The 23,524-nt window shown below is 44.1% G+C and overlaps 1 protein-coding gene across 2 annotated transcripts in view; it reads left to right on the forward strand.

The window, feature by feature from the left end:
- Positions 1 to 23,524, forward strand: part of LOC144592438 (interleukin-6 receptor subunit beta-like) — a 76,948-nt gene that overhangs the window by 5,832 nt on the left and 47,592 nt on the right. For both annotated transcript variants that reach the window (XM_078397036.1, XM_078397031.1), the window contains exon 2: positions 5,538 to 5,672. In XM_078397036.1, the coding sequence (XP_078253162.1) occupies positions 5,669 to 5,672 (4 nt within the window). In that variant the 5' untranslated portion in view covers positions 5,538 to 5,668. The remainder of the gene's footprint in view (positions 1 to 5,537; positions 5,673 to 23,524) is intronic.

A 23,524-nucleotide genomic window follows, 5' to 3' on the forward strand; every position in this document is an offset into this window, starting at 1 on the left:
TGTCCCGGTTTCACACCTTATACTTCCTTATTTATGTATCTTCCTCTCCCCTGACATCGGTCTGAAGGGTCTCGATCCAAAACATCACCCATTCCTTCTCTCCAGAGATGCTACCTGTCCCGCTGAGTTACTCAAGTATTTTATGTCTATATCCTCCATTTAAAACATTTATCTCCTTCCTTTTCAATTAACTAGCTTGGTGATTAATTATACACCTCAGGTAAGTTTGCACAAATGTAGGTCCTTTACAAAGAGAAACTGGGAACATTTATTCTGGGGAAGAATGAAATGGCAGAGCAAGTAAATAAATACTTTGATTCTGTCATCATGAAAAAGGACACAACTAACTTCTCAGAAATGCTCGAAAACTAAGATTCTAATGAGACAGGTGTAAAAGAAAATTAGTACATTAGTTAAAAATTCAAGAGTCAAGAGTATTTAATTGTCACTTGCTCCAGGAACGGAACAATGAAATTTTAACTTGCTGCAGGTTTGCAGGCTCATTAGTGCGCTAAATTTGTTTGTCCCATATGGGACAGCCCTTGTCCTGTGTTAGGCCCAGGGGGGACGCTGTAGGCCCGGACACTAGGCCCGGGGGCCGCTGTAGGCCCGGACAGTGTAGGCTAATGGTGTGTGGTCAGGGAGCGGGCCGAGTGTGTTTGCCCAACGGAGGTTGCATAGCAACCCGCCTCCAGGCCCGGGCGGCCGCCATTGGTGGAGCGGGAGCACGTGGTCGCTGGCTGGGTGAGGTCACGTGGGGCGCAGGCGGTGATGTCACCTTTTATCCTTTATCTGAGAGTTAGAAAGTTGGCAACCCTATTCAAGAGCCTGATGGTTGATGGGATGAAACGGTTCTTGAACCTGGAGACCAAAATTCTCAGTCTCCCATACTTTCCCGATGGTAGCAGTGATGTGAGTGTGTGGGTCTTTGATAATATAAGGTGCATGTTAAAGCAATGCATCCTGTAGATCCCTTCGATGTTGAGGAGGACAGGACTGAACAATGTCCTCTACTTTCTGCAGCCTCCTATGTTCTTGGGCATTCGAGTTACTGAATCAATCGGCGATGAAACCGATCAATATGCTCCCTGTTTCCACACTGTATCTGGAAACTAAGCTAAACTAAAAGTCAGGCAACATCTCTGAAGAACATGGATAGGTGATGTTTTGGGTTGGGGCACTGCTGACTTTTCTGACCCCACAATCACACACACATTCATCAATGAAATTAAATTGCACCTATTAATCCTTTCAACAGTGGTTGTCTGTTGGAACTTGCATATTTGATTACTGTCAGAATTTATTTTCCTTGAAATATGTAGAATTTCTTTGATGATCTCAAAGTTCGTTCCAACACTGGAATGCAGAGTCATGGGTGCAGTAGCTCGAGGTCACAGGGCAGTGGTGTAAGGTCCGAGTGCAGCACATTTTTCTTTGTTGGATGGCGTTTGGGTGTTCTACTGTGTAAGCTGAGACGCTGGTTAACATCTTCTGCATTATGGATGGGTTGGATTTGGCCTGCATTTCCATGCTGGAGTGGGTAGGTGCTCACCTCCCCAACCAAATACTTAAGGGCCTGTCCTACTTCGGCGCTTTTTTAAGGCGACTGCCGGCGACTGTCAAAGTCGTAGCAGATCGCCGAAAAACCTTCCATTTTTTTAACCCTACGACAATGTCTACGACAATGACCAAGACAATGCCTACGACAAGCTATGACAACCTACCACCTAGGCGACGACAAGCTATGACAACCGACGACCCACGATAAGAAAATGGTACCAGTCAGTATATCTATTTCACAAAAAAGGCACAAGGATTGTAGGAGAAAACACAGTTCCCATTTCACACAATATTCATCCATTTGACAATTGTGGGCGGGGTGGAATTATCACTCGGATGCAGCATGTCTTTGTTTCATTTCCCGAGGGCGGATATATGGCAAGATCTAGAATCGACCATTACACACCTACACAAGTGACTGCCGTGCTCTGCTCGGCCGCCTTGCATGACAAACACGCATGAGAAAAAACTATTCGACAGCAACGTCGATCCACACAAGGTGCTCATTCACGATACTTTCCTGACCCATGAAAGAATGGAGATTTCCCGCTTTACGCAAAGTGGTCATTTTGGGACATGTAGACTTCAGAGATACTGCGTGGAAACAGACCCTTCAGCTCACGGAGTCCGCGCCGACCAGCGATCATCCCATACACTAGCACTATCCTACATACTAGGGACAATTTATAATTTTACTGAAGCCAATTAACCTATACACCTGGGACAGACACAAAAGCTGGAGTGATTCAACGCGCCAGGCAGCATCTCTGGAGAAAAGGAATCGGTGATTATTCGGGTTGAGACCTTTCTTCAAAAGTCACCTATTCCTTTTCTCCAGAGATGCTGCCTGACCCACTGCCTGACTACAGCTTTTTGTGTCTGTCTTCGGTTTAACCAGCATCTGAAATTATTATCTGAATTATTTGATTTTGTTTTATTTTGTTTTATTTTTTTATTGGTCAAAATAAATGAAATTAAAATATTTGAAAGAGATGCCATGAGAAACTACTATGAAATATAATAACTTCAAACATCAATCTTTGGTCAAAATTTACTTGATTCAAACAAACAAAATTCTTATAAAAGGTGGATCAGCACCAGCGACAACCAAATTCACCTGGCAACAACCTACGACAGCGCCCATGACAGGATACGACAAGCTACGTCCATTGGCGTCAAGCCAGCTGTCGCCGAAAAATTTAGAACAGAATAAAATTTCTGCGACCACCCGAGGTCTGCTACGACTCATTGGAGACGACTCACGACCATGCCCGCAACACACCGCGACACACCGCGACTCACGACTATGCCGCGACATACCGCGACTCACGACCATCCCCGTGACACACCGCGACTCACGACCATCCCCGCGACACACCGCGACTCACGACCATGCCCATGACACACCGCGACTCATGACCATCCCCGTGATACACGGCGACTCACGACCATCCCCGCGACACCCCGCGACTCACGACCATGCCCGCGACACACCGTGACTCACGACCATCCCCGTGATACATGGCGACTCACGATCATCCCCGCGACACCCCGCGACACCCCGCGACTCACGACCATGCCCGCGACACACCGCGACTCACGACCATGCCCGCGACACACCGCGACTCACGGCCATGCCCGCGACACACCGTCAAACGTGCGGCGACAGCCTAGTCACCGGCAGTCGCCTTAACAATCGGCAAACTGGGACGGCCCTTTAGCAAGTTCGTAGCTGGACTCCCCCATGTAAGATTTCATGCTGACTTGAGCGTGCATTAAGTATCTCAATATACATCCTCATCAGCTTTGATCTCTCGTTTTCCCAAAAGCTGAACTGAATGTCCTTCTGTTCCTGATGGTTATTGGCAAAGTGTTTGAATAATAAAATATCATAAATGAAAGTGCATTGAAGAAAACATCCTGAACTCATTGAATTAAATTCTTAAAGGAAATCTCCAGTCAAAGATCACACAAACACCACAGTATGCCAAAGAGCATCTCACGAATTAATGCCTCCAATACAATGGCAAACTTTCCACGGGCGTGTCATGGATCATATTTTTTTTAAATCTTTTTACGAAGAGAAATGCCTGGAAAGTACATTTAATTGAACAATAATATACTTGGGAGATGAGTATGCATATTTTGAGATAAGTAAGGAAACTAAATTGCACAGGAGTTCATATCTCTGTAAATGACCTTGCCTTTTAATTTTTTACAGTTACTTTGGTTCTAGCAAATTTGTTCTAACTTTGAATTAATCTGGATATAAAACTTTGTAACACATGCGACTTTAACAGGTTTGAATTCTTCTTTTCCAATTTTAAAATTAAACTGTTAATCTCTGTTAAGAGTGATATGAATCTGCGTTTTAAAACATTTAGCCATCCAGATCTGTCTTGATTTTGCTTTGCACTCCAACTTCCAACTTCCAATTCTCCTTGCTCAGTTTTAAGAAGAACCAAGCCTCTACCTTTCCAAACCAGTATAGTAGCTAAATCATTTGGACTTTTGAAAACATTGGCATGAATTTTAGAAATCACGGTCAATTCTATATAGTATTCCATAATAATTGGCAATGTGGCACACTGGCACAGCGGTAGAGCGCCAGGGACCTCGGGTGCTGTCTTTGCGGAGTTTGCACGTTCTCCTTGTGATTGGGCTCGCGGTGAGTTCCGGAGGTCGGATGAGCTCGCGGTGGGTGCCTGAGGTTGGAAGGGGCTGCAGTGGATGCCAGAGGTTGGAAGGGGCCGCGGTGGTGCCTGAGGTTGGAAGGGGCCGTGGTGGGTGCCTGAGGTCGGAAGGGACAGCGATGGGTGCCAGAGATCAGTCGAGGATGTGCCACCAAGAACAAAGGGATCCGATGTGTGTGTGTGGAGGGGGGGGGGGGGGAGCTGCCGATAACAATAAGGGACCATAGGGGATTACTTTGTAACTTTGTCAGCGTCCTATACATGGCGACCCTTGGCATTCTTTGTGTTTGGTAGGCAAAATAAAGATTTTCACTCTGACATGTCACATGTGATAATACAGTATCATTCAATCATCCTCGGGTGCTCTGGTTTCTTCCCACATCTCAAAGCACATACGAGTTTGTAGTTAATTGGACTCTGTAAATTACCCCTAGTGTGTAATAGGATAACTAGTTTGAACAGGTAATCAATGGTCAATGTGGACTCGATGGGCCAAAGAGCCTGTTATCAAATTGTATCTCTAAACTTGTTATAAGATGTGCACTCAAACCAGCTTATAAATGTTAAAATGCAGAGTTAAGAAATATAAAAATATGGAGTAGGATAATGATGATTTCAAAAGATAAAAATGTTATTGAAAGGATTATTCTTCCTTACTGATGATTATTGATTATTCTTTCTAACTGAAATCATTTGTGAATAATACCAAAATGTTTTGAGCACAATCCAAAAGATAAAAGAAATTGGATTTAACATGTAATTTTCATTTGATATTAATCTTTACATATTGTACATTGGTTTCATAAAGTCGGTTAAACACATTATGGCTACATCAGTTTCCATGACATATGTGTGGCATCTTTGGAAATGATTCACAATACTGCCATTTGCTAAACTACTGATCCTGTCTGATGAGAATTCTTGGATCTGAAATGTTAACTTTTTTCATCATTTTTCTGTTCTTATTTCATTGATTCTCTTAGTTAATTTGGGGAAATATAATCTTCCCATGCAGTTCATATGTGTAGGATGTGATGTAAATAAATAAATAGTACAGAATATGAAATTCAGGGTGGTCAATGGGTTTATGTCTGCATTTCCTTTTATCAAAGAAAAGCCCTGCCACTGCTGGAAATATTGAAGTTAAAACAGGAAAATGCTGGAAACTCAAAATAGTTCAGTCCACATCCGACAAGGAGATAAGCCAATATAAATCTTTCATCGTGCACTTCAATCCTGACAAATGATCACACTCCGCAAAATGAATGTGTTTTCTTTTTTCAGATGTTCCTGAACCTGCTCTCCATTTCTCACATATTTTGTTCTGAGTTTTAACGAACTGAAATGGTTCTTGATGATCCCGGAATATTACGCCACAGAAGTCTTAAGACAAGAACACTTCGAACCTTTCAACAATGTGTAAGTTTTATAGAGTTGTTACATAAGAGTTAACCTGTCTGTTCCTGTCCCAGATATTCATTGCATTGGCAAAGTGCTTGCAGCGTTTTCTGTTTTTTTAAATGATTGTCTCATTGGACACACGTATTTTTATGATGTGAACAAATCCTGTGTAAATCGTTTGGGGGGGGGGTGGGTTAAAGAAAGCATTTAGAAAGTACATCTCAATGATAGATGCCAAGGCTCATATTCAGAGATTGCATAATCTTTTGGACAATTAGAGAAATTTAATTACTGTTATACAACAGCCTGTATTAAACAATATAAGACATATTTTAACATAACATTTAGCCTCAAAATTTGCATCCTATTTGACCCTAAATTAGTTCTTTCACTTTTGGCAGTTTTTTGGCTGATAAATCATGCTTATCCATTTTGAACTCAATTTGCAGAAAAATATAGACACTTGGAGAGTAAAGTCCTCTGGACCTGATCTCCACCCATTTACCAGTTGTAGATGCATGCACCCGCAAAAGTACTGATTATAATGCCATTAGTTTCAATATCATTATGGAGAAGGTCAAATCTGGACCAAGGGTTGAGATTTTGGATTGGAGAAAGGCTAATTTTGAGGAGATGAGAAAGGATTTAAAAGGAGTGAAATGGAAATTGTTGTTTTATGAAAAGGATATAATAGAGAAATGGACGATATTTAAAGGTGAAATTTTGAGAGTACAGAGTCTTTATGTCCCTGTTCGGTGGAAAGGAAAGAATAATAATTTGAAAGAGCCATGGTTTTCCAGGGAAATTGGACACTTGGTTCGGAAAAAGAGGGAGATATACAATAAATATAAGCGGCAGGGAGTAAATGAGGTTCTTGAGGAATATAAAGAATGTAAAAGGAATCTTAAAAAGGAAATTAGAAAAGCGAAAAAAAGATATGAGGCTGCTTTGGCAAGTAATGTAAAAGTAAACCCCAAGGGGTTCTACAGATATGTCAATAGCAAAAGGATAGTGAGGGATAAAATTGGTCCATTAGAGAGTCAGAGTGGACAGCTATGTGCTGAGCCGGAAGAAATGGAGGAGATATTAAACAATTTCTTTTCTTCGGTATTTACCGAGGAGAAGGATATTGAATTATGTGAGGTAAGCGAAACAAGTAGAGTAGTGATGGAAATTAGGAGGATTAAAGAAGAGGAGGTACGGACACTTTTGAAGAATATAAAAGTGGATAAGTCTCCAGGTCCTGATAGGATATTCCCTAGGACATTGAGGGAAGTTAGTGCAGAAATAGCAGGGGCTATGACGGAAATATTTCAAACGTCATTAGAAACAGGGATGGTGCCGGAAGATTGGCGCATTGCGCATGTTGTGCCTTTGTTTAAAAAAGGTTCTAAAAGTAAACCTAGCAATTATAGACCTATTAGTTTGACGTCTGTGGTGGGAAAATTAATGGAAAAGATACTTAGGGACAATATATATAATTATTTGGATAATCAAGGCCTGATTAGAAACAGTCAACATGGATTTGTGCCTGGAAGGTCATGTTTGACTAATCTTCTTGAATTTTTTGAAGAGGTTACCAGGGAAATTGAAAAGGGCAAGGCTGTGGATGTTGTCTATATGGACTTCAGTAAGGCATTTGACAAGGTTCCACATGGAAGGTTGATTAAGAAGGTTAAATCGTTGGGTATTAATAGTGAGGTTGCAAGATGGATTCAACAATGGCTGAATGGGAGATACCAGAGGGTAACGGTTGACAATTGTATGTCAGGTTGGAGGCCAGTGTCTAGTGGAGTGCCCCAAGGATCTGTGTTGGGTCCACTGTTGTTTGTCATTTACATTAATGATCTGGATGATGGTGTGGCAAATTGGATTAGTAAATATGCAGATGATACTAAGATAGGTGGAGTAGTTGATAGTGAGGTAGATTTTCAAAGTCTACAGAGAGACTTGGGCCTTTTGGAAGGGTGGGCTGAAAGATGGCAGATGGAGTTTAATGCTGATAAGTGTGAGGTGCTGCATTTTGGTAGGACAAATCAAAATAGGACGTACAGGGTAAATGGTAGGGAATTGAGGAATGCAGTGGAACAGAGGGATCTGGGAATAACTGTGCATTGTTCCCTGAAGGTGGAATCTCATGTGGATAGGGTGGTGAAGAAGGCGTTTGGTATGCTTGCCTTTATAAATCAGAGCATCGAGTATAGAAGTTGGGATGTAATGTTGAAATTGTACAGGGCATTGGTGAGGCCGAATCTGGAGTATGGTGTGCAGTTCTGGTCGCCAAATTATAGGAAGGATGTCGACAAAATGGAGAGGGTACAGAGGAGATTTACTAGAATGTTGCCTGGGTTTCAGCACTTAGGCTACAGAGAGAGGTTGAACAGGTTGGGTCTTTATTCTTTGGAGCGTAGAAGGTTGAGGGGGGACTTGATAGAGGTTTTTAAAATTTTGAGAGGGACGGACAGAGTTGACGTGGGTAGGCTTTTCCCTTTGAGAGTGGGGAAGATTCCAACAAGGGGACATAGCTTCAGAATTGAGGGACAAAGGTTTAGGGGTAACATGAGGGGGAACTTCTTTACTCAGAGGGTTGTGGCTGTATGGAATGGGCTTCCGGTGGAAGTGGTGGAGGCTGGCTCGATTTTATTATTTAAGAGTAAATTGGATAGGTATATGGATAGGAGGGGATTGGAGGGTTATGGTCTGAGTGCAGGTAGATGAGACTAGGTCAGGGAGAATGGTCGGCGTGGACTGGTAGGGCCGGACAGGCCTGTTTCCATGCTGTAGTTGTTATATGTTATATGTTATAACTGCATAGTCTAAATGAATTACTGTTCCATTTACGTAAGGCTACCTTTCATTGTGTTGCGTGGTGTAACTATTGTGCAAATCAAATAAATTCTGAACATATTTGAAAGCTCAAAATAACCTTACATTGTGGGCTTTGGGCATTAGTCGGGAAAAAAACTGTGTATTGGAACCTCAATTTGGAACCTCAAGGCTCAACCTCCCTTCTCTATCATTTCATTAGGTCAGGAGACCAGCACATCCTTGCTAATAGCCTGTGAGTGCAAAGTACTTCCCCAACCTCCTTCACTCCAGTAGCACCATGGGAGTAGCTTCACCAGAACAATTCAAGAAGGTGGCCACCACCACCTTCTCAAAGGGATTTAAAACTTGGCAAATGCTGGCTCTGTTACTGACGCCCAGAACCAGGGGCAGCACAATGGTGAAGCTGGTAGATTTAATCTTGACCTTGGATACAGTCTGTGTGGAATTTGCTCTTTCACTCTGTGACTGCATGGGTTTCCTCTGGGTTCTCCGAAAGATGTGAGGGTTCCTAGGTTAATTGGCTTGTAAGTTGCCCCTAGTATGTAAGGGGCGAGATAGAACGAGTGATCGATAGATATGCATGTAGTGTGGGCTTGGTATGATGAAGAGCCTGTTTCCACGCCACATCTTTCAATCAATCAAAGTCAGAAAATAAATTGGAAACATATTAAGTTGAAAATATAAAATAATATAAGTTGAGCTATCTTAACGCAGAAAATTTACAACGGTGTCCGGGAGGTTGCAACATTTTAACGCTGAGGAAAGATTGGATTTGCCGAGGTGATTAAAAAATTTAGCACAAAGGCTGAAGTGCGGTAGAAATCTTCATTTAATGGCTATCCATGCAGTATGCACATACAAGGAGGGAAGCTCATTAATGATAGCAACTCCTCAGAATGTCACACAACTTTCAACCTCAGGCTGATTATTGACAGTGGTAATGAAGAACGGTGTCTAACTGCTTGCATTCCTGGATGTCCTTGTCAAGGAGCCTCTCTCCACCAACTGCAAGATACTATCCGTAGCATGCACTTGTTTGGGATCTCACCCATCTCCTTCTATATTCAACCACTCTCCCACTGGCCCACCATGGCTGCAGCATTTGGCTTTAACAAAATACACCCCAGCAACTCATCCAGGATTCTTCCCTGGCTTCACACTCCATTACCAACAATGCAGTACATGGGAAACCATCATCCGTGAGGTCCCCTCCAGTTTCCACACCAACCTGATGTGGAAACCTGTCAGCTTCCTTCCCTGTCACTAGATCTCAATCCATTCACTCCCTACTCAGCAGCACTGTAGAAGTACTGGAAGCAGTTCAAGTAAGCGATCACCAACACCTCTCAAGGGCGATTAGAGACGGGCAATAAACGATGGGCCTGACACCAACACTTCAATTTCCAAATAAAAATCTGAATTATAATCTTTGGGTTTATTTAATTAGAAGTGCTGTATTAATACAGAATGTTGTTATAATTAGTGTCATGACTGCACCATATTTAAATGATGGGATGATAACCGTTTAATATTTTGCTATGAATTTTATTCTTTATCAGTTTTCACTGCTTTAAGTTAACTATGTTACAGAGAATGTTTGTTAAGCAACAGATTCCTCACAGTGCCGCAGAACCAGGTTCAATCCTGACCTTGGGTGCGGTCTGTGCGGAGTTGGCATGTTCTCCCTCTAACCACATGGGATTCCTGTGGGTGCACCAGTTCCCTCTCACATCCCAAAGGTGTGCAGGTTAATTGGCCTCTGTAACTTGCCCCTAGGGTGAAGGAAGTGGATGAGAAAGTGGGATAACTTTGAACTGGTTTGAACGGCTGATCAGAGTGGATTTGATGGGCCGAAGGGCCAATTTCCATGCTGTATCTCACAGCTAAAAGATACATTAAATACCTTCAGAAACATAATAATAAGATTGGGACTGCATTGAACTCATAATGCCATGCGGCATGCTGTTGTGAAAATTACAAGTCATTTCCTTCATTTGCTGTTACTTTCGGGTTCCTGTATGTGGCAAGTGTGTTTCAGGAAAAATAAGGACTTCACACCAAAGTGTGAATAATTTTAACCTTTCATTACCCCATTTTACAAACAACATCACAGTTGTGACGTGATTCCTGTTTTTTGAAATTATCTTGAATATCTTTTTCCACGTATTTAATATTTGCATTAAATGTCTGTGCCTGTTTCAGCTTAGTTATATCAATTAGTTTCACATGTTTTAGTTTTGGAAATACAGCAAGGAAATTGTCCGTCTGGCCCACTGAGTCCATGCCGACTATTGGTTACACGAGGTCGAAGTTATTTCACTATCTCATCCACTCCCTACTCATGAGGGACAATTTTACAGAGGCCAATTAACCTACAAACCCGCACATGCTTTGGATGTGGGAGGAAACTGGAGCACCTGGAGGAAACCCACTCGGTCACAGGGAGATCGGAGACGGAGAACTCAACACAGACAACACCCTAGGTCAGGATTGAACCCAGGTCTCTGGCTCTGTGTGCCAGCAGCTCTCTACCAGCTGCCTTGCTGAGCCATCCACTGTATTCATAAGAACATGAGAATATGAGCAGGGGTAGACTATGTGCATTTTGTGCCTCCACCTTTCAATAAGGTCATGTCTAATCTTCATCTGATCTTAGCTTTGGCTCTGCTTTTCCACCTGTTCTGTATAATTCCAAACTCCTAAAACAAGCTTATTGCAGGAATTTGGTTTAGTTAGTGATTTTTTCTGCATGGGCCTTGCTCTATTTATTTAATTAATGTATGTGCTGATCCACATATTTTTAGGTTGCAAAAATGGCTTAAAATGTTAGCTGGAACACAGAGCAAACTGCTGGAGGAAGTTAGTAGGTCAGCCATCATCCATGGTGGCAGAAGAATGGTTGACATTTTGTGTGTATCAGGAGTGATTTCCGTTGAATGTTAGTTTACTGGAGTTGAGATTCTTTGAAACATATTTTCATACTGCACAAGTAGTTACAGTGATAGACACAAAGTGATGGAGTAAATCAACAGGTCAGGCAGCCTCTCTGGAGAAAATAGATGGGTAACATTTTGGATCAGGACCCTTCTTCATACGTCTAGCATTCTGAAGAAAGGTCCTGACCTGAAACATCACTCATCCTTTTTCTCCAGATATGGTGCCTGACCTGCTGAGTTACTCCAGCACTTTGTGACTCTCTTTGGTATAAACCAGCATCTGCAGTTCATTGTTTCTCATGTGGTTCCAGTGAATTAGTAAACAATTAGGAACTACCACTCTGAGCAAACAAAATTGTCATTTGTCCCAGCCTTGGTAGCTTTTTGAGGAAGGGAACTTCAGATTTAAATTGCTCTTTGGATGAAGAAGCATTTCCTGATGACTCCCTGAATGGTTTAACTTCAGTTTTAAATCTTACACTTGCACATTGGAGTCTCCCACAGGTGGATATAGTTTTTGTGTATTAAACCTTTCAATCATCTGAGACACTAATTAGATCGTCCAAGTTCTAAGCGTAGGGATTTACAAACTTAGTTGTTGGGGTTATAAGATGTTGGTGAGGCCACATTTAGAGTATAGTGTTCAGTTCTGGGCACCATGTTATAGGAAAGATGTTGTCAATTTGGAAAGGGTGCAGAGAAGATTTAAAAGGATGTTGTCAGGACTCGATGGTCAAAGCTATAGGGAGAAGTTGAGCAGGCTGGAACTCAATTCCTTGGAGCGCAGGAGGATGAGGGCTGATCTTGTAGAGGTGTATAAAATCATGAAGGAATAGATATGGCAGATGCACAGTTTCTCTTGCCCAGAGTAAGGGAATCAAGAACCAGAGGTCATAGGTTTAAGGTGAGCGGGGAAAGATTTTATAGGAATCTTTGGGGTAACTTTTTCACACAAAGGGTGGTGGTGTATGGAACAAGCCTCCCTGAAGAAGTAGTTGAGGCAAGGACTATCACAAATTTTAAGAAGCAATTAGACAGGTTTAGAGAGATATAGGCCAAATGCAGGCAAATGGGACTAGTGTACCTAGGACGTTGGTCAGTGTGGGCAAGTTGGACCGAAGGGCTTGTTTCCACACTATGTGACTCTATGACTAGTCTATGCAGCAAATTATATGTGAATGATTTGGGCTGATTTCATGTTCTTGTTTTTTTGCAATTGTAGTATAATTAAGAAATATTGACATGGAATTTGAGAATGTTTTGTGTGATTTTCAATTATTAACAGATGAAAATATGTGCATGTGTCCTGCATCATATATCTAAATTTATTGCAGTATTCCCATTCTGCACTGGGTCCAAAATCTCATATTTTTCACCGTTTTGCACCATTCTGCTGCATTGAAAGTTACAAAACAGCATCTCTAACTGAAAAAGGGTCCCAACCCGAAACATCGCCTGACAATTCCCTCCACAGATGCTGCCTGACCTGCTCTTTTTGTTTTGCTCAAGATTCCAGCATCTGCAGTTCCTTGTGTCTCCACCTCTTTCTGTTGTTGGATTGGCTCAACTCATAAACTGAAAAAAAGATTATGAACTTTCAATGGACAATCCAAAGTTATCACCCTGGAGGTGGTTGATGGTGAAATTAATATGTATTTTGGAAAACTCCACCATTCACATAATTAAGGAATACATCCATTTAAATGGTAAACGAAATAATCAAGAAACAAGGATGTTGCTTCAAAGCTTGAAAATTGTGTTAAGTAAGGGGAAATATTTCCAGCAGAAGAAGACTGTTTCTTATTAGCATGTAGACTATCCAAAAACGAAGGTATCACAAAAAGCTGGAGTCACTCAGCAGGTCAGGCAGCATCTCAGGAGAGAAGGAATGGGTGACGTTTCGGGTCGAGACCCTTCTTCAGACTGTCCAAAAACTAAGCATTGTTTCTACTTTAGTTCTTCTGTTTAACACTAGTGTTGCAGTGGCAAGAGCTGAGTTTTGTTTCCTGTTTTTTAGAAAAGTGTATGTCATGATTTACCGGAGAATTAAGAATCCTTTCCTTTTGTTTTGACCGCACAGCTGTGCAGTTTGTAATGTTAATGACACAAAATTGTGGGTTTGTGGTGATCTTTTTTGCAAGACGGGCTAGGACATTCTAACGGTTGAGAAACTTATATTGAAATGACTCAGAGCAGGGAAGGTGCCTGTTTCACATTGGACAGAGGGAGACAGATTTCTTTTGACATATCTTTCACTCTTATATGTTATGCATTTTTTCCTCCAGGATGGAAAAATCAAATACTAGAGGGTATAGCTTTAAGGTGAGAGGAGCAAAGTTTAAAGGAGTTGTGCGGGGCAAGTTTATTACACAGACTTAGTGAGTGCCATGAACACACTGACATGGGTTTGTGATAGAGTCAAATAAAATAGTGGTCTGTAAGAGATTTTCAAACTGGCATATGGATCTGCAGGGTATGGTGGGATATGGATTATGTGCAAGCAGGTAAGAGTTGGTCTTGGTATCATGTTCGGCACAGACATTGTGGGGCAAGGGGTCAGTTCTTGTGCTGCATTGTCCTATATTTCATACCATGTACAAGGTAACGTGCATGTAAGCATTGTGAATAATGGTCCTTCTGTATGGTTATGCAATAATTATGATTTACTTCTAAAGTAATTGAAAAGAGCCAGGTTTTCATGCGTTGCTGTATAATCTTAAAATGGTGATGCTCAATGAGAAAACTGCTTCAAGTAATGGGGCAGATATGGGTCAGCTTTTGTTCGGAGTGATGGAGAAAGATGACAGCAGACATGGGCAGCACAGTGGCATTGTGGACGTTACGGTAGCACAGCATGGAAATGCTGCCTTACAGAGCCAGAGACCCAGGTTCCATCCTGACTACAGGTGCTGACTCTACAGAGTTTGTACGTTCTCCCTGTGACTGCGTGGATTTTCTCCGAGTGTTCCGGTTTTCTCCATGCTTCAAAGACGTTCAGGTGTCTAGGTTAATTGCCTTCGGGAAAAATTCTTTTAAAAATTGTCCCTGGTGTTTAGGATAGTGCTAGTGTATGGGGTGTTCGCTGGTTGGTGTGGACGCGATAGTGTGAAGGGCCTGTTTCTGCGCTGTATCATCATATCATCATCATATATATACAGCCGGAAACAGGCCTTTTCGGCCCTCCAAGTCCGTGCCGCCCAGTGATCCCCGTACATTAACACTATCCTACACCCACCAGGGACAATTAAAAAAAAAATTTTTTTTTACATTTACCCAGCCAATTAACCTACATACCTGTATGTCTAAAGTCTAAAGATGCCTTTTGGATTTGACTTGATCTCAGGAATAGTGGAGGCTCTTTGGGCCAAATTGTGGTCCGTGGAGGTGAATATTCAATGAGATTACATTCAATTAGTGAAAGAGGAAATATAATGCATGGATTTCTCAGTTAACCTAAATTCTGTCCGTTCTGTCCGTTCTGTCCGTTTTTATAAAAGTACCATTGCCCTAAAGAAAAAGTAGCTGACTTTTTTCCACAGTGGTTGTCAATGGTTCGACACTTCCTGCTTATTTATATCAAGAGGCTGGACACATTTCCTCTGTGCTGCCTCCCTGTTACCACTGAATGCACCATCAAAAGCTTCATCTGTGAATCACATAAACAAATGTGAGCCAAATAGAAATAAATCCTTAGATGGCGATGACAGTAACTCAAGCATTTTACAGCCTATTCACAAGTTCACAAGTTTACGTTATAGGAATAGAATTAGGCCATTTGGCCCATCAAGTCAGGCAGGAAGGCAGAGTATTATATGAATGGTGTCAAGTTAGGAAAAGGGGACGTACAATGAGATCTGGGTGTCCTAGTCACTGAAAAGTTTCAGTCACTGAAAAGAACCAGGTCCCCACGGGCCTCCCCCAGCGACCGTGCCGACCCGCGCCGCTCCACCGCCCAGCAGCAGGTCGCAGCTGTCGCTGTCCCCGGCCCCCGGGACCAACAACAGGCTGCAGCTCCACCCGGCCCACACACACCGCGCTGGGCCCACAGCCCCCACCAGGCAGAGCCCCTCAGCACTGCTGGGTCCTACTGCCCACCCTCTACTACAGGTAACTGCAGCAGGGGTTCCACTGGGTCTCCCCCTTCCCCCTCTATCCAGGCGACCCCCAGTACTCCCCACATCGGTCCTCATGCCCCCCTCTGCTCTGCTAACCCACCAACCCCCCACCATACATCCCCTCCCCCTCCACCTGCCCCCCTGCCTCCATCCGACCCCAACCCCCACCATTGCCGGGTGTTCACCATCCCCCCTGACCTCCCCCTTTCAGACACTGAATGGTCGGTCCTCAGCAGAGGCCTTACCTTTGTTCCCCTCCGCCCCCACATCAACGAGTTCCGCGTCCGCCATGACGTGGAGCTCTTCTTCCGCCGCCTCCGCCTCCGAGCCTTTTACCATGGTAAGGAGTCCTCACCTCCCCAGTGATGACCCCTTCTCCCGTCTCCAATGGACCCCCTCCTCTTGGACCCCCCCTTTTGGCCAACTACCCTCACGAGAACTTTTTATCTCGAACTGCCGGCGTGACATCAGCCGCCTCAAATTCTCCACTCCCCTGACTAACTCCAACCTCTCCCCTCCTGAACGTGCAGCCCTCCACTCACTCCGCAACAACCCGGACTTAATCATTAATCCCGCTGGTAGTCTGGCGTGCTGACCTCTACCGCACCGAGGCCAGACGACAACTATCAGACACCTCTTCCTACCTATCCCTGGACCATGACCCCACCGATAAACACCAGACCTTTATCAGCAGCACCATCATTGACCTCATCATCTCCGGCGATCTACCCCCCCAGTGCCTCCAATCTCATAGTTCCCCAGCCCCGCACGGCCCAATTCTACCTCCTACCCAAAATCCACAAACATAACTGTCCCGGCAGACCCATTGTCCCTGCCTGCTCATGCCCCACCGAACTTATCTCTACCTACCTCGACTCCATCCTATCCCCCCTGGTTAAATCCCTCCCCACCTACGTCCAAGACACCTCACACGCTCTCCATCTCCTTGATAACTTCCGGTTCCCAGGCCCCCACTCCCTCATCTTCACCATGGATGTCCAGTCACTCTACACCTCCATCCCCCACAAGGATGGCCTCGAAGCCCTCCGTTTCTTCCTCGACCGTAGAACCAGCCAATCCCCATCGACCAACACTCTCCTCCGCCTAGCAGAGCTGGTTCTTACCCTCAATAACTTCTCCTTTGACTCCTCCCACTTCCTCCAAACCAGAGGCGTAGCTATGGGCACTCGCATGGGCCCTAGCTACGCCTGCCTCTTTGTCGGGTATGTCGAACAATCCCTGTTCCAGACGTACACTGGCCCCATCCCCGAACTCTACCTCCGCTACATCGACGACTGCATTGGTGCTACCTCTTGCACCCAAGCAGAACTCACTGACTTCATACACTTCACCTCCAATTTCCATCCTGCCCTTAAGTATACCTGGACTATCTCTGACATCTCCCTCCCGTTTCTGGACCTCACCATCTCCATCACAGGAGACAGACTAGTGACGGACATTTACTATAAACCCACTGACTCGCACAGCTATCTGGTCTACACTTCTTCCCACCCGGTCCCCTGCAAAAAGTCTATCCCCTACTCCCAATTCCTCCGTCTACGCCGCATCTGCGCCCAGGATGAGGTGTTTCACACTAGGGCTTCTGAGATGTCCTCGTTCTTCAGAAAACGGGGCTTCCCCTCCTCCATTATAGATGAGGCTCTCACTAGGGTCTCTTCTACATCCCGCAGCTCCGCTCTTGCTCCCCCTCCCCCCACTCGCAACAAGGACAGAATCCCTCTCGTTCTCACCTTCCACCCCACCAGCCAGCGGATCCAACATATCATCCACCAACATTTCCGTCACCTACAACGGGACCCCACCACTGGTCATATCTTCCCATCCCCTCCCCTCTCTGCATTCCGCAGAGACCGTTCCCTCCGTAACTCCCTGGTCCACTCGTCCCTTCCTACCCAAACCACCCCAACCCCGGGCACTTTCCCCTGCAACCGCACGAGATGCAACACCTGTCCCTTTACCTCCCCCCTCAACTCCATCCAAAGGTTCACCTGCACCTCCTCCAACCTCATCTATTGCATCCGCTGCTCTAGATGCCAACTTATTTACATCGGCGAAACCAAGCGCAGGCTCGGCGATCGCTTCGCTGAACACCTGTGCTCGGTCCGCATTAACAAAACTGATCTCCCAGTGGCCGAGCACTTTAACTCCCCCTCCCATTCCCAGTCTGACCTCTCTGTCATGGGCCTCCTCCAGTGCCATAGTGAGGCCCACCGGAAATTGGAGGAACAGCACCTCATATTTCGCCTGGGCAGTTTGCAGCCCGGTGGTATGAACGTCGACTTCTCCAACTTTAGATAGTTCCTCTGTCCCTCCCTTCCCCTCCTCCTTCCCAGATCTCCCTCTATCTTCCTGTCTCCACCTATATCCTTCCTTTGTCCCGCCCCCCTGACATCAGTCTGAAGAAGGGTCTCGACCCGAAACGTCACCCATTCCTTCTCTCCCGAGATGCTGCCTGACCTGCTGAGTTACTCCAGCATTTTGTGAATAAATCGATTTGTACCAGCATCTGCAGTTATTTTCTTATACTGAAAAGAAGCATGCAGGTACAGCAGGCAGTGAAGAAAGCCAATGGAATGTTGGCCTTCATAACAAGAGGAGTTGAGTATAGGAGTAAAGAGGTCGTTCTGCAGTTCTGCAGAGCTGGCTCGAAGGGCCGAATGGCCTCCCCTGCACCTATTGTCTATTGTCTATTGTCTATAAGTCTACTCCGCCATTCAATCATGGCTGATCTCTGCCTACTAATCCAATTTTCCTGCCTTCTCGCCATAACCCTTGACACTCGTTCTAATCAAGAATTTGTCTTTCTCTGCCTTAAAAATATCCACTGACTTGACCTCCACAGCCCTCTGTGGCAATGAGTTCCACAGATTAACTAACCTCTGACTAAAGATGTTCCTCCTCACCACCTTTCTAAGAGCGCACCATTTAATTCTGAGGCTCTGATCTCTGGTCCTAGACTCTCCCACCAGTGGAAACATCCTTTCCACATGCACTATTATTCTAAACATCTAAACACTAAACATCCACATTTCATTATTCTGTTGAGTGTAATAGTACTGAAAAAAATAGTTATTACTGATACAATACAATACAATACAATACAATACAATATCCTTTATTGTCATTGTACAAGTACAATGAGATTATTGAATGTTGCTTCCATATCGATGCTATCAAATCAAATATATAAATAAATCACGGCGAAAATGAAAACAACAAAGAGGGGGGGGGGGGGGGGGGGAAGGGAAAAAAAGGGAAAACAAGGTAAAGTGCAAAAAAGGTTCATGCAGGGGTCAGTTGTGCCAGATGACCCTGGGGGCAGAGACAGATCATGACGGGCTCTCAGCAGGACCGATTCAGAGCAGCTATAGCTCTAGGGATAAAGTTGTTTCTTAGTCTGGAGGTGCAGGCGTAGAAGGCTTTGTAACGTCTGCCAGATGGAAGTAGTTCAAACAGACGGTGGCATGGGTGTGTTGAATCTTTGTAGATGCTGGTGGCTTTCCTGAGGCAGCGTGCCTTGCTGATTTTGGTTGCATGTGCTCCAGGTAAAACATATCCAAATAAGAACATCAAGTAATGCATGCGAGAAAATAAATGCAGTGCAGAATATAATGTGATGGCTGCAGGAAAATGTTTAGACAATAAACAATAGGTGCAGAAGGAGGCCATTCGGCCCTTCGAGCCAGCACCGCCATTCAATGTGATCATGGCTGATCATTCTCAATCAGTACCCCGTTCCTGCCTTCTCCCCATACCCCCTGACTCTGCTATCCTTAAGAGCTCTATCCAGCTCTCTCTTGAATGCATTCAGAGAATTGGCCTCCACTGCCTTCTGAGGCAGAGAATTCCACAGATTCACAACTCTCTGACTGAAAAAGTTTTTCCTCATCTCAGTTCTAAATGGCCAACCCCTTATTCTTAAACTGTGGCCCTTTGTTCTGGACTCCCCCAACATTGGGAACATGTTTCCTGCCTCTAACGTGTCCAACCCCTTAATAATCTTATACGTTTCGATAAGATCTCCTCTCAACCTTCTAAATTCCATTGTATACAAGCCTAGTCGCTCCAGTCTTTCAACATATGAAAGTCCCGCCATCCCGGGAATTAATCTAGTAAACCTACGCTGCACGCCCTCAATAGCAAGAATATCCTTCCTCAAATTTGGCGACCAAAACTGCACACAGTATTCCAGGTGTGGTCTCACTCGGGCCCTGTACAACTGCAGAAGGACCTCTTTGCTCCTAAACTCAACTCCTCTTGTTATGAAGGCCAACATTCCATTGGCTTTCTTCACTGCCTGTTGTACTTGCATGCTTCCTTTCAGTGACTGATGCACGAGGACACCCAGATCTCGTTGTACGTCCCCTGTTCCTAACTTGACACCATTCAGATAATACTCTGCCTTCCCATTCTTACCACCAAAGTGGATAACCTCACATTAAACTGCATCTGCCAGGCATCTGCCCAGTCACACAACCTGTCCAAGTCACCCTGCAACCTCATAGCATCTTCCTCACAGTTCACACTACCACCCAGCTTTGCATCATCTGCAAATTTGCTAATGGTACTTTTAATCTCTTCATCCAAGTCATTAATGTATATTGTAAATAGCTGCGGTCCCAGCACCGAGCCTTGTGGTACCCCACTAGTTACTGCCTGCCATTCTGAAAAGGACACATTTATCCCCACTCTTTGCTTTCTGTCTGTCAACCAATTTTCTATCCATGTCAGTACCCTACCTCCAATACCATGTGCTCTAATTTTGCCCACTAATCTCCTACGTGGAACCTTGTCAAAGGCTTTCTGAAAGTCAAGGTACACCACATCCACCAGCTCACCCCTGTCAATTTTCCTGGTTACATCCTCAAAGAATTCCAGAAGATTAGTCAAGCATGATTTCCCCTTCGTAAATCCATGCTGACTCGGAACAATCCTATTACTACTATCCAAATGCTCCGCAATTTCGTCTTTTATAATTGACTCCAGCATCTTCACCACCATTGATGTCAGACTAACTGGTCTATAATTTCCCGTTTTCTCTCTCCCTCCTTTCTTAAAAAGTGGGACAACATTAGCTACCCTCCAATCCACAGGAACTGATCCTGAATCTATAGAACATTGGAAAATGATCACCAATGCATCCACAATTTCTAGCGCCACCTCCTTAAGTACTCTGGGATGCAGACGACAAGGCCCTGGGGATTTATCAGCCTTCAGTCCCATCAGTCTACCCAACACCATTTCCTGCCTAATGTGGATTTCCTTCAGTTCCTCCGTCAGTAATTACGATAGTAATTCGTAGAATGGAGATTTTAAAGTGTAGAATGATTGTAGTAGATGTAAGTAGATCCGCTGGGGCCAGTGCACAAAGAGTGACAGAGCCATAGAGCATGGGAACAGACCCTCCGGCCCAACTTTCCCATTCAGACCAAGATGCCCCATCTAAAGTAGTCCCACCTGCCCTCGTTTAGTCCATGTCGCCTCTCAACCTTTCCTATCCATGTACCTGTTTAAATGTCTTTAAAATGTTGTTATATTACCTGTCTAGACTATCTCCTTTGGCAGCTTGCTCCATATAACCACCACCCTTTGTGTGGAAAGGTTGCCCCTCTGGTTCCTATTAAATCTTCCCCTCTTACCAAAGCCTTGGGCCTCTGGTTCATGATTCCCCTACTCTAGGTAAAAAAGTCTGTGCCTATCTATTCCCCTCGTGATCTTATACACCTCTATAAGATCACCCCTTATCCTGCTGCACTCCATGGAATAAAGTCCTAGGCTGCCTGACCTGTCCCTATAGCTCAGGCCCTCAAGCCTTGGCAACATCCCTGTAAAGCTTCCCTGCACTCTTTCTTGCCTCAGCTTAAGTCGCTATGCATGTGCTGATCTTACTGCCTTCACCTGTTCAGTGATGAAAGCTGCTGTGAAAGATGAGCGGAGCAACATTTTGCAGAAGGATTTTAAGCACCATATGTTTTGGTGTGGTTTAGTGAAACTTGTCTGACAGTTAAAGAGTGAACTGGTGAGGGAATTGGCAGCAGCAGTGTTGGATCTGAGCTTAGGCTCGTCGCGAGTGGCGCCTCGTGAGAGAGCTCTGAGGTCCAGCCAAGCCAGTAAAGGAAAGTCTTGGATTTCCTCCTGGGGTGTGAGAAATCTATCTCTACTTATGATCTCCCATCAGGATTAAATACTTAATTTTTGGCATGCAAGGCCAAATTATGGAGAAGGGAATTTTAAGAGGAAAAAATATTTTCCTTTGTGTCTTTCCCTGAAATCCTTAATAGGATTTGAACCAAGTCCTATGTGTGGCAGGAACCTCTGAAGCTGTTTGATTCTATTGTGTAAATTGGCAGCCAAGGTATAAGTTCCTGTTTTTGTCTTATTTCCAATAATCCCATCTGAAATATCCCAAACTGAACTGAAACCAAACAAGTCAAACATCTGTCTCACATGAACATGACTGAGGTCAACTGAGATTTTTATTGTGTCAGCAGGTTAATTCTGGAAGATTTAACAATTGATGGAAGCATTGTTTGATTATTAATAATTAAATGCAAGGCACAATCATCACTGGTTTGAACTTTTTGATATACAAAAGATATGAATCTATTGAGTTGATAATTGTGAGAAGGAATGCTAGAATTATTCTTGGGCGATTTTCAATAGGAAATTCCTTTGTTAACCCATTGTTGCTGATGTTATTAACTATAGACCAGAAAAAAAGCAGAAATATCCTACCACATCTGAGTTGTGTAGAGCAGAAGGTACATTAAACTAGGATCAAAAGCACAGTGTTGAAATAATTGGAACTGTGGAACATGTGCAATGTAAAGGCTACCATTTAAATCAAAAATATGAAATAAAACTGAAAATGCTGGAAATACTCGGCAGGTCAGACTGCAATAGTGTTTCTCTTCCTATAAAGGTAGGTCGCTCCATTGAGAATTTTGAAGATTCTCCAGTTTTATTTATGGAGTTAAAAACTGAAATAACAGCCACAAAGAGTAAAAGACCTACATAGGGATGACAGGGAATTTTACTGGTTATAGCCTTTGCTAGCGATAAAGGTGAACAAAGCAAAATTGACATGTTTATGATTTATTTTAAGAATGTTAGGTATGGTTACAAAATGAACACGTAGACTACTGAGCAATCCAATCTGTCTGAGGAAAGTGCTGAGTTAGTGCTTTTACCACCGCTAGACAAAAGTATATTTTAATGTTAAAATGACTTTGAATGGGCATACTTTCTTTCATTTTAGTTGCACTTTATGCCTGGCTTGATTGAAGATTTTATAATGATCAAAATATACCCAATAAAAATCATCGAGCTGAATTAAAAATAGAAACTGAAACTATTAAGTTATTGTGTTTTGGATTTCTATTATTATTGACGGGTTTAAATTCAGAAGTACCAGCACCTCGGTTGTCATGAAATGCTTTGAGAGGCTAGTCAAGAAGCACATCTGCGCCCTCCTTCCTCGCAACATGGACCCACTACAGTTCGCATACCGTCCGAACAGGTCCACGGATGATGCGGTCTCCCAGGTTCTACACACCGCTCTCTCTCATCTGGACAGCCAGGGGGGCTATGTGAGGATGCTGTTCATTGACTTTAGTTCAGCATTCAACACAATAGTCCCCAGCAGACTGGTTGAGAAGCTGCTGGAACTGGGGCTTAGCACCCCTCTGTGTGCCTGGGTCCTGGACTTTCTCACTGCCAGGCCCCAAGTAGTCAGGATGGGGGAACACACATCTAGCTCCCTCACCCTGAACATAGGATCCCCCCAGGGCTGCGTCCTTAGCCCCCTACTGTACTCCCTGTACACACATGACTGTAGGGCCAGGTTCAGCTCAAACTCCATCATCAAGTTTGCTGATGACACTGTGGTGGTGGGCCGGATCTCCAACAACGATGAGAAGGCCTACCGGGAGGAGGTGGCTGATCTGGCACTCTGGTGTCAGGACAATAG

The sequence above is a fragment of the Rhinoraja longicauda genome, chromosome 1 (genome assembly GCF_053455715.1).
Source record: "Rhinoraja longicauda isolate Sanriku21f chromosome 1, sRhiLon1.1, whole genome shotgun sequence".
NCBI lineage: Eukaryota > Metazoa > Chordata > Chondrichthyes > Rajiformes > Arhynchobatidae > Rhinoraja > Rhinoraja longicauda.